This window comes from Cynara cardunculus, assembly GCF_001531365.2.
Source record: "Cynara cardunculus var. scolymus isolate 2C chromosome LG 6, CcrdV1, whole genome shotgun sequence".
Taxonomy (NCBI): Eukaryota; Viridiplantae; Streptophyta; class Magnoliopsida; order Asterales; family Asteraceae; genus Cynara; species Cynara cardunculus.
In genome coordinates, this window is record NC_037533.1 from 18,108,838 (window position 1) to 18,127,001 (window position 18,164).

General features: G+C 38.3%; 2 protein-coding genes across 2 annotated transcripts; one reads left to right on the plus strand and one right to left on the minus strand.

The window, feature by feature from the left end:
- The first annotated feature begins 1,063 nt into the window (after positions 1 to 1,063).
- On the plus strand, positions 1,064 to 7,736 carry LOC112514329 (respiratory burst oxidase homolog protein C-like). The gene is made up of 12 exons (XM_025120745.1): positions 1,064 to 1,892; positions 1,981 to 2,143; positions 2,517 to 2,565; positions 2,916 to 3,029; positions 3,131 to 3,553; positions 3,887 to 4,270; positions 4,655 to 4,750; positions 4,964 to 5,079; positions 5,156 to 5,258; positions 5,942 to 6,009; positions 6,328 to 6,869; positions 7,355 to 7,736. The coding sequence occupies exons 1-12, from the start codon at positions 1,286 to 1,288 to the stop codon at positions 7,462 to 7,464; spliced, it is 2,775 nt and encodes a 924-aa protein (XP_024976513.1). The 5' UTR covers positions 1,064 to 1,285; the 3' UTR covers positions 7,465 to 7,736.
- A 7,718-nt stretch (positions 7,737 to 15,454) lies between these two features.
- On the minus strand, positions 15,455 to 15,907 carry LOC112514226. The gene has a single exon (XM_025120558.1). It carries the CDS (start codon positions 15,905 to 15,907, stop codon positions 15,455 to 15,457), a length of 453 nt encoding a protein of 150 aa, XP_024976326.1.
- Between the last annotated feature and the right edge of the window lie 2,257 nt (positions 15,908 to 18,164).

Here is an 18,164-nt window from a genome sequence, read left to right on the forward strand (position 1 = left end):
CAAAAATATGTTAATTAATATATTAAATTACAACCTCAGATGAAAAAAATCATATCAAAATATCACATTATACACTGGTTCTCAAAGATCACACAATTTACAGAGTTCTCAAGAACGTCTCCGATAATATAAATACATTTATTATTCACTATGTGCATTTCACAATCTATCTATACTACATTAGTAAACATTTAGACAAAAGTCTTAATTACAAGTTTTAAAGCATAAAGTACTATCATTTTATGCAAGAGATTCAAAAATCTCTTAAGTACAAACTATAATGCGTAATGTACAAATGCTTAAAACATACCATTTGTTTGGTCAAAGTTTCAGATTTAAGTAAGCCGTATTTACATGAAAAATATATGTTTGTTCTTCTCAAAGTTGTTTGACACTCTATTTGTTTCTTATTATGAACCCAAATTCAAAGTTCTTCTTTATGTTGAAGTACACTGAAATTTGAAGCAACAATATCATAAAGGGTTTCAGATCATGCATGCACCCACCCCCAACCCTTCAACTTTATATGAGTTTAGAAACTCAACATGCGTGTAATTATTTTTTTAATCGATCTTGTTAATACACCATGTTAACCTTCAACTTTATATATTAGTTGACTTGTAAAATAATCACACAAACTTATGATTAAAGGCTAAACTAATGTTTTAGAATTGTGATTCATCCGTGCTGTATCGCGCGGATACATCACTAGTTTGTTTTATATGTATTTAGTTCATAACGTGAAACTTTTTGACGTGTATTTTTTTTTTAAAACATAAAAAAATTTAAAAAAATCACATGATTTACAAGAAAGGCCCATACATATATAATGCACTTATTATTTATTCCATGTAATTAAAGTATATTTAATGACTTTATAATCCAAATTACCGTTAATTAGCGTCAATTTGACATGATCAAATGCTAGTCGAGACCGTTGACTCCTTCTCTAAAACACACTACCGATAACTCGGACCCTTCTTCCAGAACGAAGATGGTGCAGAAGCTGCCTTTTGTAGACTCATTTCAACAACCCCACCTCCAAAAAATCTTCCATATCCATTTCTATATATTCTCTTCTTCAAATCCCACCATTTCCGTACATCTTCAACCCTCACAGAACTTCAAGGTTTACTTGATCTCTTCAAAAATCCAAAAAGTTCGATTCGTATTTTGGGAATTTCTTCAATCAAATCGGTTATATTGTTCTGGGTGTTTGTTGTTTTCCCAGAATTTTGTTGGGTGAATTTGGGATTTGGATTCTCTTGATTTGGGTTTGATTCAGATGCAAAAAATGGGTACAGATGATGGTAGAGAAGGATTTGTAGAGATGGGTAGTAACCGCCACTCAGATACGGAAGTCGTCGGAGCTGATCGGAGGGCGTTCAGTGGTCCGTTGAACAAAAGAGGTACTCGTAAAAGTGCTAGGTTTAATATCCCGGAGGACGGCGGTGGTAGCAGCGCCGGCGGAAGTGTTAAATCTCGGAATAGTGACGATTACGTTGAGATCACTTTGGATGTTGGTGAAGATACGGTGGCGGTTCACAGTGTTAAGACCGCCGGCGGTGGTGACATGGAGGATCCGGAGCTGACTTTATTGGCTAAAGGGTTGGAGAAGAGGTCTTCGTTGGGATCGACGGTGGTTCGAAATGCGTCGGCGAGAATCCGACAGGTGTCGGAGGAGCTTAAGCGGTTGACGTCGTATTCGAAACGACCACAAGCCGGTCATTTCGATCGGAATAAGTCAGCCGCGACTCATGCTTTGAAAGGGCTGAAGTTTATCACCAAAACCGACGGCGCGGCGGCGTGGGCCGCGTTGGAGAAGCGGTTCGATGAACTCACCGCCGCCACCACCGGCTTACTTCCACGGGCACTTTTCGGAGAATGCATTGGTAAGCCATAATTCCGATCACTTTTTTCTTCTTCGTCTTTTTCTGTATTCCGTTTTAGTTATTCACCGTGTTTTTAAAATTCCGGCAGGGATGAACAAGGATTCAAAGGACTTCGCCGGCGAACTCTTCGATGCACTTAGCCGGAGACGGAACATTACCGGCGACTTGATTAACAAAGCACAATTGAAGGAGTTCTGGGACCAAATTGTGGATCAAAGTTTCGATTCAAGGCTTCAAACCTTCTTTGATATGTGAGAATTTATAATAATTTTTTATAAATTAATTAAAATAGCCATTTTTAGACTTTGGGGTGTTTGAGATTGTTTATCTGAAGCAACTAATGCAAAAGTGCTTGTCAATTTATTATAAGTTAGACTCACTTCTTCAAAATTTTCTTATTACCAGTTTGGTACCGGTATAAGTTGTTTATCCAAACACTCAAAAAAATGCTTATTACCGATATCACACCGGAATAAGTCAGTTGTTTTTATAAGCAATCCCAAACACCCCCTTGTATTTGTCTATTAACCATTTCTCTATTTTTTCATGAATTTATTTATTATTTCATCAAAATCAAATGGGTTTTCAATGAACATTTTAACTAATTCAAGAACATAAATTTAGGGTTGATAAAGATGCAGATGGCAGGATAACCGAAGCCGAAGTCCGAGAGGTACGAACCCTTATCGATTTCCGTCTGATTAGCTTTTTTCGATCCCGTTATCAGATAATTTTTTTTACCAATATAACTAGTTTATGCATAAGCTTGTCAGCTAACAACTAGCTTTAACTATTAAGCCTAATAGACGGCTTATTAGCTAGTTTATCAAACATAGCCTAAATACACATTTTATCTTATATAGTCTCGAAATCCCATCTTACTGTGTGTCTTTTTTCCTATGGACATTTATTTTGGGACGGAGGGAGTATAAAAAGATTCCCCCCAAGAAATTGGAAGTTGAGTTTCGGTTATTCTCGACGAAGAACACAAATAACCGGTTATTTGGTGTTCATATAATACAGATTATAGGCCTAAGTGCTTCAGCAAACAAGTTATCGAACATTCAGAAACAAGCCGATGAATATGCAGCGTTGATCATGGAAGAATTGGACCCCGAGAATCTCGGTTACATCATGGTAGACATAATTCGTCATTTTAATTCGTTAAAGTTCGACACATTTCATTAATAAACGAAGCTTTTATGATTAATGATACAAATTTGCAATCTTGAATCCAGATCGAGAACTTGGAGACGCTTTTGTTGCAATCGCCCACCCAAACCGTGCGAGGTGAAAGCAAAAACCTGAGCCAAATGTTGAGTACGAAGCTCAGGAACCCTAACGATCAGAGCATCGTACGACGAGGGTACGATCGTTTTAAGTACTTTTTGCAAGATAATTGGCAAAGATGTTGGGTGATTACACTTTGGATAGGGGCCATGGCTGGTTTGTTTACGTGGAAGTACCTTCAGTACAAGGATCGAGCTGCATTTGACGTAATGGGACATTGTGTTTCTGTTGCTAAAGGCGCGGCTGAGACCCTCAAGTTAAACATGGCTCTAATATTGTTACCCGTGTGTCGAAACACCATCACGTGGCTTCGGAACAAGACGAAACTCGGTGTCGTTGTTCCTTTTGACGATAACCTCAATTTCCACAAAGTGAGCTTCTTTATCCTTCGTGTTGGGCATATTAGATTCAAACGCTCCTCCAACGGAGGCCAAACGGGCACAAATCTACTAGATGGAAGATATCGGCTCTGATACCATGTAGAAATATGCGGTACCCCAGATTACTCTCCAAAAAAGCCCTTGAGAGAAACGAGGTTCCAATATATATATATATGTATATATATATGTATATATATGTATATATATATATATTGAAGTAAAAAGATCCAAATCTAGCCGATCTGGGGCCTTTAACACACACGATATATATGTAGTTCATTAATTTACCAATGTTTTGCACTAAACTTTCTGCGGTGTTACTAGGTGATTGCAGTCGGGATCATGTTCGGAGTCGGTCTTCACGCTATTTCACATTTAGCCTGTGATTTCCCGAGACTTATTAGTGCAACCGAAGAGGAGTACGAACCGATGATTCAGTATTTCGGGGAGCAACCCGATAGCTATTGGCATTTCGTGAAGGGAGCCGAAGGGTATACCGGGATCATAATGGTGGTTCTAATGGCTATAGCCTTTACGCTAGCAACCCCGTGGCTAAGGCGTGGCCGACTCAACCTACCCAAACCGCTAAAGAAACTCACTGGTTTTAACGCCTTTTGGTACTCCCATCACCTATTCATTATCGTCTATACCTTGCTTATAGTCCACGGAATCAAACTTTACCTCACCAAGGAATGGTACAAGAAAACGGTGAGTATACGTACATAACATATAAGATATATATACATAGAGAGAGAGAGAGGGAGGTTTAGTAGAAAACTCCCGAAAAAATGAAAAACTGAGGAACATCCCTGATAAACATTCATCTGGACGGTATGCACATGTGCATACAAGTAACTGAAGCTGTTTCTTGGTTTTTATGCTCGTCATGTGCATACTTGACAAATACTTGTATGCGCATGTGCATGTTACCAGAGGAATAGTGTTCCTCAGTTTTTCATTTTTTTGCGGTTTTCTCTCATGACCCTTTATATATATGTGTGTATATATATATATATACAAACTTTAAAAGATTCGTTATATGAACGTTTTTGGGACTATTGAACTGAATCATATGCTTTTTGGTAACAACAGACTTGGATGTACTTGGCGGTTCCGATCTTGCTTTACGTGGCTGAGAGATTGATCAGGGCGTTACGATCTAGTGTTAGGCCGGTCAAGATACAGAAGGTAATTGTTACAACCCATCCCACATGGATAAAAAAACTAGATTTGTGAGCTCCATATAAGCTCAAGGTTATTGAGTAAGCCTGCTGCTATGGGTCGTTACCATAATTATCACAAAATGGCGTTAATATGCCGGATATCGATGGGTTTCAATCCGTTTTTTCAATTTCGTGGGATTCGTGTAGTGTTTTACGGTCGTTTTTGTGTGTTTTACAGGTTGCAGTTTACCCTGGGAACGTATTGACGCTTCATATGTCGAAGCCTCAAGGCTTCAAATACAAAAGCGGGCAATACATGTTTGTGAACTGTAAAGCTGTTTCGCCTTTTGAATGGTGAGTCTTGTGCTTAAAAAACCGCTCTTCTCTTTGCAACGGAAATAGTGTATAAACTAACTTATCGATGGTTCAGGCATCCGTTTTCGATAACTTCGGCACCAGGAGATGACTACCTAAGTGTGCATATCCGAACACTAGGTGACTGGACCCGGCAACTAAAAACAGTCTTTTCTCAGGTACCTTTTTTTGGTTTGTGAGTGTTTTCGATGTCTTGATTCGTGAACCGAGACTTCCCTACATGGTGCTTGACCCCAGCTCCGATACATGATACATGGAACCCCTTTTTGAATATCTTTCTGAAAAAGGGCACTTATAGATAGGGGACGTGTGTATAGGGTCATGTTCGGGGAAAATCATAAAAAAAACAAAAAAAACTGAGAAACACCCTGATAACCGTTACATTCATCTGTACAGTATGCACATGTGTATACAAGTAATTTGTCTGGTATGCACATGTGCATAACATGCAAACGTGCATAGTAACCAAGAAACAACTTTAATTACTTGTATGGACGTGTGCATGTCGTGCTAATGAATGGTTACTAGGGTGTTCATCTGTTTTTGGGGTTTTCACCTGAACCCCCTCTACACACACACATATATACTGTATACACACACACACACACACATATATATATATATATACAGATATATATATATACACAGATATATATATATATATATATATATATATATATATATATATATATATATATACAGATATACAGATATGAGTCTAGCTTATGTTGGACTCCAACCGGACTAAGCCGGTTTATAAGTTGAAACGAACCATGGTACGTTTAAGGTGCCTATGATGGTCCATTATCAGCTAACCGGTGTCGATTTTGGTCTTTTTCAGGTATGTCAACCACCGGCTAACGGCAAAAGTGGACTGCTAAGAGCTGAGAATCAAGGAGGCATTGCAAAGTAAGTATTCGGATCACGATTTCTTGGTTTTCATTATAACTTCTTGTTCTCGAACAACAAAAATGAAGGCAAATTGCCGGAAAATATAACGTACTTTGCTCTAATTTATATTTTGGGTAACGTACTTTCAAAACCTTAATTTTGGTACCTGAGATGTAACACCTCAAACATTTAAGTACATAGGTAACATGTTTAAACATTAACCGGTTACACGTGGCATACAACTCGATATTATTTTTTGATGTGGCCAATGATGTGGATTTCTTTGATCAAAATCCCCACTTGTTTCCTAACTTTCTCAATCAAATTTATCGACAGTTTCCCGAAAGTTCTAATTGACGGGCCATACGGAGCGCCAGCACAAGACTACAAGAAATACGATGTGGTGTTGCTCGTGGGATTAGGTATCGGAGCAACCCCAATGATCAGTATCGTGAAAGACATCGTGAATAACATGAAAGCCAAAAAGGAGGAAGAAGAAGCCTTGGAAAACGGCGGCAACGGTCAGTTGCCGCCAGGATCGCCACTATCGAAGAAGAACACGACCAACTTCAGGACAACGAGAGCTTACTTCTATTGGGTCACAAGAGAACAAGGGTCGTTCGATTGGTTCAAAGGAGTGATGAACGAGGTTGCCGAAATGGATCAAAACGGAGTGATCGAGATGCACAATTATTGCACGAGCGTTTACGAAGAAGGCGATGCTCGGTCCGCCCTCATCACGATGCTTCAGTCACTTAATCATGCCAAGAACGGTGTCGATGTCGTCTCGGGAACCCGAGTGAAGTCGCATTTCGCTAAGCCGAATTGGCGAACCGTTTATAAGCGGATCGCTCTTACACACACCGATTCCCGTGTTGGTGAGTTTCTCTCTATTCTCTCCGTCTTGTACTCCATCCGTCCCAAAATAAGAAGTTTAAAAAATAGTGCAACTTTTCAATTCTACCCTTAATTACCAAATCGAGAAATTAATTACTCAATTTATTATGAAGGGTAAAATTGTCATTTGATTAATCAAAAAGTTTGATAATCAAACATTTTAAAAACTCTGTGCTTTTTGTTATTGTTGACATTTATTTTGGGATGGAGAGAGTAGACTTGGGATCATGTGAGATACGATTTTTACACTTGAAACTCCACAACAAAATGAATGTGGAGTTTCAAGTGTAAAAATCGTGTTTCACGAAAACAGTCTTGTCTCACGTGATCCCAACCCGAAGAGAGTAACAATTACAAAATCTATCATATATATACGTTTTGATGCCTATATTTTATGCTCATCAAAACGTACATTATTTTGGAGTGGATTTTTTTCTTCTAACATGTCGAGTTTTGAAAATTGCAGGGGTATTTTATTGTGGAGCACCGGCACCAGTAAAAGAGTTGAAACAACTAGCTTCAGATTTCTCTCACAAAACTTCTACCAAATTTGACTTCCACAAGGAGAACTTTTGATTATTTTTTTTAAAATTTTATTTTAAATAAACTTGTTTAAATGGTTGAAACTCGTCGAACTGATGTCAACATCAGTTCAGATCTCTCATCTCGTAACTTTTACGGTGTATCAGTATATATAAACCGGTGAAAGTTACATTGGTGTTGGGTATCGTTTTTGGTGAAAGTATTTTATTCGTTTAATTTATTTTTATATACTGGTCTTTTTTGTACAAATGTAAATCGTTGTGTAATAAAACATGTTAATCGTTACCAAAAGGGCATTTGATCTAGCGGTATTTGAGTCTTTTGCCTCCGAGGAGGTCAGGGTTCAAACCTCACCAAAAGGGCTTTTGAGTGTGTGAGTTTATTTGTTGTATTTGTCGTATATAAAATATATTATATACTTCAAAAAAAAAAAAAGAACATGTTAATTGTTGTCGATTATTCCTTGAGTGACGTCATAAGGTATCACAACAGTTGTTGACTTGTTATGCCTTTGTCGAATCTGAAAGAGTAAAGTATAAAAATACGTGCATACAACCACAAGGATGGTGCCTGATTGGTTTGAGCTTGACTCTAAAGGTTAAAAGTATCAGGAGATCCCAGGTTCAAATCCAATGAGCAATAAAAATTCCTTTATGGCCGCGGAGGTTCAAATGCGGTGACTCCGGGCTATCTGCAAAGCAGATGGTCGTCCTGAGATTAGTCGGCTCACATAGCGGGTTGGATATCCAGGTTAATGAAAAAAAATACGTGCATACTCTGGTTACCGTCTATAGAGTTTGAAAATTAAACCACTAACCCTATGGTTTCTATTTTATTGCGGATTTTGTATTTGGCTTAACGGATGTTAGGGCCATCCCTTAAGTGTCCCTCATGTGCAAGTTACACGAGGGTATTTTGGTCATTTGGTATGTTGTAATTTTATGTAAATAAAATTAGGGTATAGATTTGTAAAAGTATATGTCCTCAACTACCACCCCAATGGCGGACCCATAATTTTTACTGAGTGGAGGCACCTTTAAGATGGATAAAAGACCTGCAAAGTCACTCTATGTGTTTTTAGTTAAATTCCACCGTTCAAGCAATTTTTCAAGTTTTTGGTTGATCTTTAGGGTATTTTCGGTATTTTTGTTTGATTTTGATGACTTTTTTGGTTTTCTGGTTGATTTTGAAAGACTTTTTCGGTTTTTTGGTTGATTTCGAAAGACTTTTTCGTCACCCAAAAAAATTCTTACAATATAAGACTAAACGAGTGAAGAAAATCCCGCTCGGAATATAATAGGTCTGCCTTTGACCACCCCATCATCACTGATTCCATTTTTACTTATAAAAGTCGGTTTCGTTTAATCACAATTGATTTCATTCATTATCGCTTGGTTGTTGGCTGTTACCTTCTGTATATAAATGCAGAAGTTGAAGTCGAAATAGACCCACAATGTTGAGGAGTCTTTAGTTAGGGAGGAGGGGGGACTTCAAACCAATTAAAGGAGTCATGGAGAGAAGCGTTTTGTTTGGAGAGGGGAGAGTTGGGGGACAAAATGACTATATTGCCCTCACGTGGGGCATATAACAAATGAATCTAACGCTCGTTAGAGTTAAGGTCGAAATCCATAATGAAGTTGAAACCATAGGTTTTAGAGAACATGGGCTACGTAATTTGGATCAGTACAGGTATGAGAAATCGAATGGAATTTGAGAAATTTATCGGTGAAGGATTCACATAGGAAGAAATCGATCATGAAGGAGTCCAGACTTCAACCGATGAAGGAGAGTAACCAGAATAATCTGTCGATTGAGAGGGAGAAATTGATCGTGAAGGAGTTTAGCACCTAGGTTTTTATTTCAATGAGGGTATTTTTGTCATTTTCAAAATATTGGTTGGAATGGATTTCAATTTCAACACTTTTATGAATGAATGATCAAATCCACATTTAAGGGAATGTTTGGAATTTAATTCTATTCCACGGGTAACCAAACGTCTGAATGAAATTTGGTCAACGAAATTGATCATTCCAATTCCATCAATTTCGGTGGATTCTAACGAACCAAACGTCTCCTTGATCATTTTGATCGCCTAATCAATTATCGTGTTTTAAAAACATGGAAAGAAAATTTATTTCATATCTTTTTCTTCCATTTCAAAAAAATAAATAAAAACATATTTATTTTTCCTTTCGATTGCTTTTATTTTGGGTAAATTCATGAAAAAATAAAATATTTTAACTTGATTTTTATTTTGGGTAACATACTCTCAAAACTTACATTTTGATATTTAAGATGTAAAGTTTTAAACATTTAAGTATCTGGGTAACTGGTTGAAACATTAACTAGTCATCATGCTGATGTGGCGAGTGATGTGATATCCAACTCAATATTAGTTGCTAACGTGGTTAGTGATATTAATTTTTTTAATTTAAAAGTAGTCTTTTTTTTTTCAATCTAAAATTAATCTTCAACCGGTTACCCGGTTACTTAAATATTTAAAATTATACATATCAAAATAAAAAGTTTTAAAAATAAGTTATCCAAAATATCATGCTTTATAATTGAATTTGTCGGTTTTTGTGGAAAACTTAGCACACACTTGTATTGAACACATGTATTTTAGTGAAAGCTCTCACCATTTTCATTGATGGTACGCAGAATTTATACAAAAATAAAGCAACAGAAAAGCAAAGAAAATAATAAATAAAAGACTAGGGATTATTAGCAACTAAAGAAAATAATAAATAAATAAAAACCCACTACCTTGAAAATATAAAACCCACTACCTTGTTCACTAATTCCAACAAATCTTCCCCTAAACTGGAAGTACTTCATAGAAGTATCCAGTTTATACTTCATTTTGTTGCACACCCAACAAAGCACGCATCTTGACAAAAGTTTCAAGCTTCACAGGTTTAGTCATGACATCTGCTATCTGATCACTTGTTCCACAATGCGACAGCTTCACCACCTCTTGATTTGTCAGGTCACGTAAAAAATGATATCGAACATCAATATGCTTAGTTCTTTGATGCATAACCGGATTCTTCGAGAGCTTGATTGATGAACTATTGTCACAAAATATTTCAATACCCTGACCTTGAGAGTACGTCAATTGCTCGAGAATTTCTTTCACCCATATACTGTGACATGCACATGAGGTAGCCGCAACGTATTCGGCTTCGGTAGAGCTTAGAGTAACAATGGGTTGTTTTCTCGAGCTCCAGCATACAGATGCACCACTTAACAGAAACACATATCCTGATATGCTTCTTCTATCATCAATATCACGAGCATAATTGCTATCGGTATAAACCTTCAATCCACAAACATCATCTGCCTTATACATATTTCCAAAGTCTAGAGTCCCTTTTACATACCTCAAGACTCGTTTTGCAACTTGCTGGTGCTCCTCCAGAGGTTTTGCCATGAATCTGCTGATGAGACATACAACGTACATGATATCGGGCCTAGTGGTCGTCAGGTACAACAGGCTGCCCACAAGTTGCTTAAAGAGAGTAGCATCAACTTCCTTACTTTCAGAGTTCTTTGAAAGAGTTGTTCCTGGGACAATTGGGTTCTTGACAGGATTACAGTTCCACATCTTAAATCTTTCAAGTACCTCCTTTGCATACTTCTTCTGACTAAGAAAAATCCCCGTTGAACTTTGGTGAACTTCTACTCCGAGGAAGTATTTCATTCTTCCCAAGTCGCTCATTTCGAATTCTCTCTTCATTGAATCTTTAAACTCATCACACATCCTAATATCATTTCCAGCATATATTAAGTCATCAACGTAAAGACTAACCATTAAGAATTTTTCTCCAAATCGCATGACAAATAGGCTGTGATCTTGGCTGCAACTTTGAAAACCTTCTCGATCGAAGTAAGCCTTAATTCTGCTATACCAAGCTCGTGGAGCTTGCTTCAACCCGTATAAGGCTTTCTTGAGACGATATACCTTATCTTCATTCCCACACTTGATGTACCCTTCCGGCTGCATCACATAGACCTTCTCATTTAGCTCACCGTACAAGAATGCTGATTTTACGTCAAACTGATTTACGATCCACCCCTTTCGAGCAGCCACTGCGAGCATAATCCTAATAGTGTCCCAACGAACCACAGCTGCAAACACTTCATTGTAATCGATTCCTTGTCTTTGAGAGTAACCTCTAGCCACCAATCTAGCTTTGAACTTATCCACGCTCCCATCTTCCTTTAATTTTGTCTTGTAAATCCACTTCACACCAATGATTTTGCTGTTTGCAGGGGGTGCTACTAGCTCCAAAGTGTCATTTTTCTCAATTGCTTTCATTTCAATTCCCATAGCATCACACCATTTTTTTCCTTTGACTGCATCTGTGTAAGTTAATGGGTCTCCGAGCTGTGTGAAATATGCATAATCTGCTTCAGCTTCTTTGGCTTCTTTGTCTTCTCGTTCACCCTCGGAGAGACCCTCACTAGTCTCGTAGTTGCTCATCCACATAGGCCCCTTTCTTGTTCTTTTCTTAGGCGCATCTTTGTCACGTCTGACTTCCCTCTCATCTGATTTTTCTGCCGATTGAGGAAAATCAAAGACTTCAACATCGTTGTCAACTTCATTTTCTTGTTCACGTGTGTCTTCCCTTTCATCTATTTTCTCTGCCAATTGAGGAATATCAACGACTCCATCATTCTTGTTATCTTGGTTGCCTGATGGGTCGTGAAACCACAGCCACAAACAACAATTAGGACCAAAAGCAAGTATACAAATAGTCCTAATATCGTTTTTCAAGTAATAAAAGTGGTACAAGTACCGGATATCGTCCACAGGGATCGTAGTAAAAGTTTAAAAAAAAAGTAAGGTTAAGGAAATGATTTCAGAAGGCGATTTTGAAGACTTTGATTAGAACAGAGGTAATACAACTAAAAACAGGAGATAACAGAATATAAAGCAAGCTAGGGTGTATGACTTTTAGGGTGAGAAGTAAAAATTATCTCCAGTCGACCAATGCTGTCAAAATGCTACAGCATGAAACCATGCTGACAGATTACTACAGCATGCAATCAGTAACAACTATTTTTACCAATTATTTTGAAGGTATTCCTCTCGGACTTCACCAATGTACTGATATTATAGCTTTCAACCCATATCTCTATGAGGTATCCAGACCAGTGAAAGTGACAAATGGTGTCTTCAAAGTATATGGACAAACAAATCTCTTTGTTAAAAATCACCCTCTCGAGTGGATTCCCATATCATTCAAGTTGACGTGTTCTGAATGGTTCATCTCTGAATCCATTCCACTTTAACACTTCAGAGTGATCAACCCGTCGAGAATTAACAATTTAGAAAATACGGACAACAAATCTCTTTGTTAGCAACTCTCTCAAGTCTACTTCCCATATCATCCAAGTTGACGTACAAACATTGGCTCAGCTTAGAGTCAAAGACACTTTAACACTTTCAAAGTGATCAACCCGTCAAGAAGTGTCATTAGTTTTATAAAACTTGAAATGAAAAAGTAAAACATTGTTGTTACATGAAAGGGTCGACTATATTTTGGTTTAAAAACCCACCTTTTTCGTCATACACCCGAGCTAATAAAGTTAGCTACTCATGACGAAAAGTAAATAACGAGAAATGTAAATTGCGATAAGTAAAGACATAAACTAAATGCGGATAGTAAATGACGAAATATAAATGACGGAATAATAAAGATGCGGAAAGCCTAATAAATGACGGAAATATAATGCAAGTTAGCGTAAATAAATTAACGACGGAATATAAATAACGATAATATAAATAAAGCGATTAAATAAAGCAAGTAAATGGAAAACGATTAAAGAACTTGAAATGTAACCAAAAGATTTATAATATTAAGACTTGTTCTTCAAGTAGCATGCAAACTACTTGAAGAGGGAACAAAGGATCTAGAGAGAAAGAAGTTGGTGAAAGTGGGTGTTGAGGTGTGTCTAAACTCCTCCCAACAATCCCCTATTTATACAAAGGATTTATGGGGGCAAAATGGTCTTTTCACCCACAACTAGTTCAAAACCAACTTAAAAGTACATGATACAAACTAGTAATTAGAAGGTAACTAATATTAGTCTTGTTACAAATCACAAATCAGTTCAAAATACATCAGATTAAAGCTTTAGCAAGCTTTCAAAAGTCCTCCCAAAGTCATGTCAACATCTCCAAGTCTCTTGCATCTTGCTGTCAACCATCAGTTCTTGCTACCACAATCTCGTAGCATCCGCTGGCTTCAATCTGTCCAAAACAAGGTCAATTTAGGTCAAATTCCACTAAACACAGGTTCCTCATTCATCTTAGCATAAAAATAGAGAAAAGAGACAAAATGACTCAAAATTGGGATATGAAAGCAAAATAACCTATCTAAAAGAGAATAAAAAGGTACTTTACGTACTAAATACTTAGTACGTATCATTGTCGCTTGGATTGTCTTCTCCCAAATCCAACGTCTCATCTTTCACTTTATTCCAGTCCTACTTTCTCTTCTCTTCAAAGATGACATCACGACTGATAATAACCTTCCTTGTGATAGGGTCATAAAGCCTATAAGCTTTAGATTCATTACTAACGCCAAGCAAATACATTTGTTGCTTCTGCTGTCCAGTTTTACTCTCCGCTGTTGAGGAACATGAACGTTTGCTATACACCCAAACACACGAAAATGTTCCACACTTGGCTTAATTCCACTCCATGCTTCTTCGAGAACCATGTCTTGGACAGCCGTTGTCATGGTTCGATTTATAACGTGAGTAGCCCAATTTTCAGTTCAGGCCAGAATGTTTTTGGCATGTTCTTCTCGGTGAGAAGACAACGTACCATATTCATTGTTGTTCGATTTCTTCGCTCGACAACTCCGTTCTGTTGAGGGGTGTATGATGTAGTGAGTTGTCTCGTAATACCTTCTCCTCTGCAGAAAGCATTGAACTCTAGAGAGTTGAACTCCCCACCCCTATCGGTCCTYAAACAACGTATTGGTTTCCCCGCTTCTTTCTCACTTATTCTCTTGAAACACTTGAATGTATTGAGCGTTTCTGCTTTTTCACATAAGAAATACAACCACATTTTTCTGCTAAAGTCATCAACAATAGTGAAAACATACCTTTTCTCACTGTGAGACGCAGGTGAAATCGAACCACATAGATCCGCATGTAGTAGCTGTAACTTTTCCGTGGCTCGAAATTTGCTTTGTTTAGAGAATGGTTCACGATGTTGTTTCCCTTTGTTGCATACTTCACACACTTCGGATGAAGATTGTAACTTTGGCAACCCTTTGACAAGTTCCTTTTCTTGCATCGTTCGAATACTTTTGTTGTTCATATGGCCAAATCTTTGATGCCAAAGCTCTACCAAGTTCACTCCTACAACATTCATACAGGTTGCTTCGAGTGGCTTTATTATGGCCGAGATGAAAAACATTCGATTGGTAGTCATTCTTGTATTAAAAATCAAACCTCTCTCGGAATGAAATATTTTACAGTACCCTCCTTTGATTGAAATGACTAATCCTTTCTCTTGTAACTGACCCATGCTTAGCAAATTAGTTGACAGCTCCGGTACATAAAACACATCTGTTACTGTTTGCATAATCCCATCAACTTCGAATCGAACATTTCCTTTCCCCATTGCAGGCATCCTGTGATTATTTCCTAGCTTCACCGTATGTCTTAAAGATTCATCCATACATACAAACCACTTTCGACTCCCAGTCATGTGGTTGGAACAGCCAGAGTCAAGAAACCACGTATCTTCTTTTTCCGTATCTTCCATATCTGCACGTGCCATCAAAAGCAATTCTTCTTCTTCGTTGAGTTCCGCATAGTTTGCTCCTCGTTCTGTATTGGGACACTCAAATTGGTAATGCCCTAATTTATGGCATCTATAGCATTCAACCATGGATTGACTGAACGTTCTGAATCGTCCTCGACCTCGACCTCGACCATATCTGCCTCCTCCTCTCCCGTAGCTGCTTCTACCTCTTCCTCGTCCTCCTCGGTATTCATGTTATGTATTTAAGACATGTTCATCCATCTCTTTGTTTCGTACTTTTAGTTCATGCACCAAAAGAGAGCTCTGAAGTTCATCGACTGAAAGTTGATCGATGTCCTTAGATTCCTCAATGGAGCAAACCACAAAATTGTAGTTTTCTGTCAATGTACGCAAAAGCTTCTCAACAATTTTAACATCTTCCAGATCCTCGCCGCAATTCCTCGTGTCATTGCTGACATTCATAACTCTCCCAAAGTAGTCTGAAATTGACTCCCCGACCTTCATTTCTAATGTCTCAAAGGTTCTCCGTAACCTTTGCAGTTGAGTCCGCTTCACACGTGCACTTCCTTGGTACTTTGTCTTCATTGAATCCCAAATCTCCTTCGCCGAATCCTTCTGAGTGATAGTCTTGAGTATCGACTTGTCTATGGCATGGAACAGGTAATTCTTAGCCTTTAGATCCTTCATCTTTGCTTCTTCAATTTCTTTCTGTTGAGCCGTTCCCTGGGATCCATCCTTGCCTGGTTGCTCGACGCCATTTTCGATCACACTTCAGTAGTCTTTTGACCTCATGAGATTCTCCATAAGTAAACTCCAGTGATCATAGTCTCCTTCGAATTTGGGCACACACGGTGTTGTGAAATTGTTATCTGTTGCCATCGTCTTGAATCACTTAGAACAGAATTCTTCACTCTCACAGAACTCTCTATCAGGCCCCTTGCGAAACCTCTGACATCAAATGTGGAAAACTTAGCACACACTTGTATTGAACACAGGTATTTTAATGAAAGCTCTCACCATTTTCATTGAAGGTACGTAGAATTTATACAAAAATAAAACAACAGAAAAGCAAAGAAACCGGAGACCACTACTCCACCAACTAAGAAAATAATAAATAAATAAAAACCCACTACCTTGTTGACTAATTCCAACAGTTTTAGTCTCTCCCGTTATTAAAAAAATACTTTTGGTAAAACTTTGACGTTTGCATATTCAAACCGGTACGAAAGTTTCCCATTGGAGTCAAAAAGTTGACATGATTCCAGTCGGCCGAATCCCATGTGAACGACGAAGCATACCTGCAAAACTAAAACCGCCCAATCACCCGCCAGATTCGTGTACGATCGCAACGACAGCCACGTGGCCGGAAAATATGGCCGGCAGGTGTCTTTCGAAGCCTCTCCGGCGGACACGTCACAGCGGTGGTTTGCTGTTTATCGTTCTTGTTCACTCTACACTCTTCGTGTTTTGTAGCTGTTCTTCAATTCCAGAACACCGTCGATCCTCGCAAATATGGTACTCTCTCTCTCTCTCTCTCTCTATATATATATATATATATATCATTCGTTTTCGTTGTTTTTGGCTTTTGTTGTGGTAGATCTGGTTTAATTACGGTGTTTATGTTTCCAATTGTGGTTTGGGAGGGTTAGAGTTCAAAACGGTTTTGACGGACGTAGAAGTATGCACCACATGCACCCCACCTGGGTCTGTCCCAATAGTCAGCCAATCGGTTTAGGTTGGATCGATTGATTTTTCTCGCTGTTACGAAATTAACAGACCAGTGTTTCGTTGCGTAGTTGCAAAATTGTTCTCACTTGCGATGCTGTTGGCCAATTTTGGTTTCGATGAAAAGTTTATGCATATGCTTCCACTGATTCCTGTAAGAATGCTAGGAATAGTGGCGGACCTAGGATTTTATCTAACTGGGTGCGCGTTTGAGGTGAATCACATACCCGCAAAGTCGACCGATGTGTTTTTTAGCTGAATCCCATTGTTTGTAGGGATTTTTTAAGTTGTTTGGTTGATTTTGAGGGATTTTTAAGCTTTTTGGTCAATTTTGAGGGCCGGTTTTTGGTTCTTTTGGTTGACTTCAAGAGATTTTTTTCACTTTTTTGGTTGATGTTGGTATTTTTTTCTTATATACCGGAACACTCCAAATTTTAGCGGGTGCACCTTACACACCTCAAAAAGAATCTTAGTGGCCGTTTACCAAATACTCATTTGGGTAAGCACTTACCAAGTTGTATTACCTTACCGGATGAATATGGTAAAAACCAAAAATCTTACCCGGTAAGAACGAGACAAGGACTGAGAGTCTTACCCGGTAAGTGAGGGCAATGACTTTTACAACAGTCAGCTCTTACCGGGTAAATTGATGCGTAGAAAACCATTTTTGTTGACTAAATTCTTACCCGGTAAGTAAAAAATAGTATTGAATTTTACTGGTAAATGCTTACCGGGCAAGTGTTTGGTAAACGGCCCCTTACTTGTGAAAATAAGTTGAGCGGGTGCAATGGAACCCGCTCAGACATGTATGGGTCTGCCCCTGCTAGAACCTACTAGGAAAAAGAAGGGAGGATCCATCGAATAACGAGAAGAAATGGTCAAGTTCAGTCATGATGCGCCCCTCCAACAGAGTTTAAACGGACAAAGATTGTTCCCGAGAGGGGGCTAGACGACATGTAAAACACAACTAAAAACTGGCGAGCAACATTTTTAATTTGATCTTAAAGTCATAAGTGAAGTTTCTTTGCATCTGCCAATGCTATTGCGGCTAATATGTACATATAAGCCACTGATCGATGTGAAGTCATTCATTTGCTATTCACTGGTTTTTGGTAGCTTACGGAATGTAGATGCATATCATTTTCGGGTTCTACCATAGACCCGGGTAAGGTTTAAAACCGTTGGCCTCCTGGAGGTTGGGTCTACCATAGACCCGGGT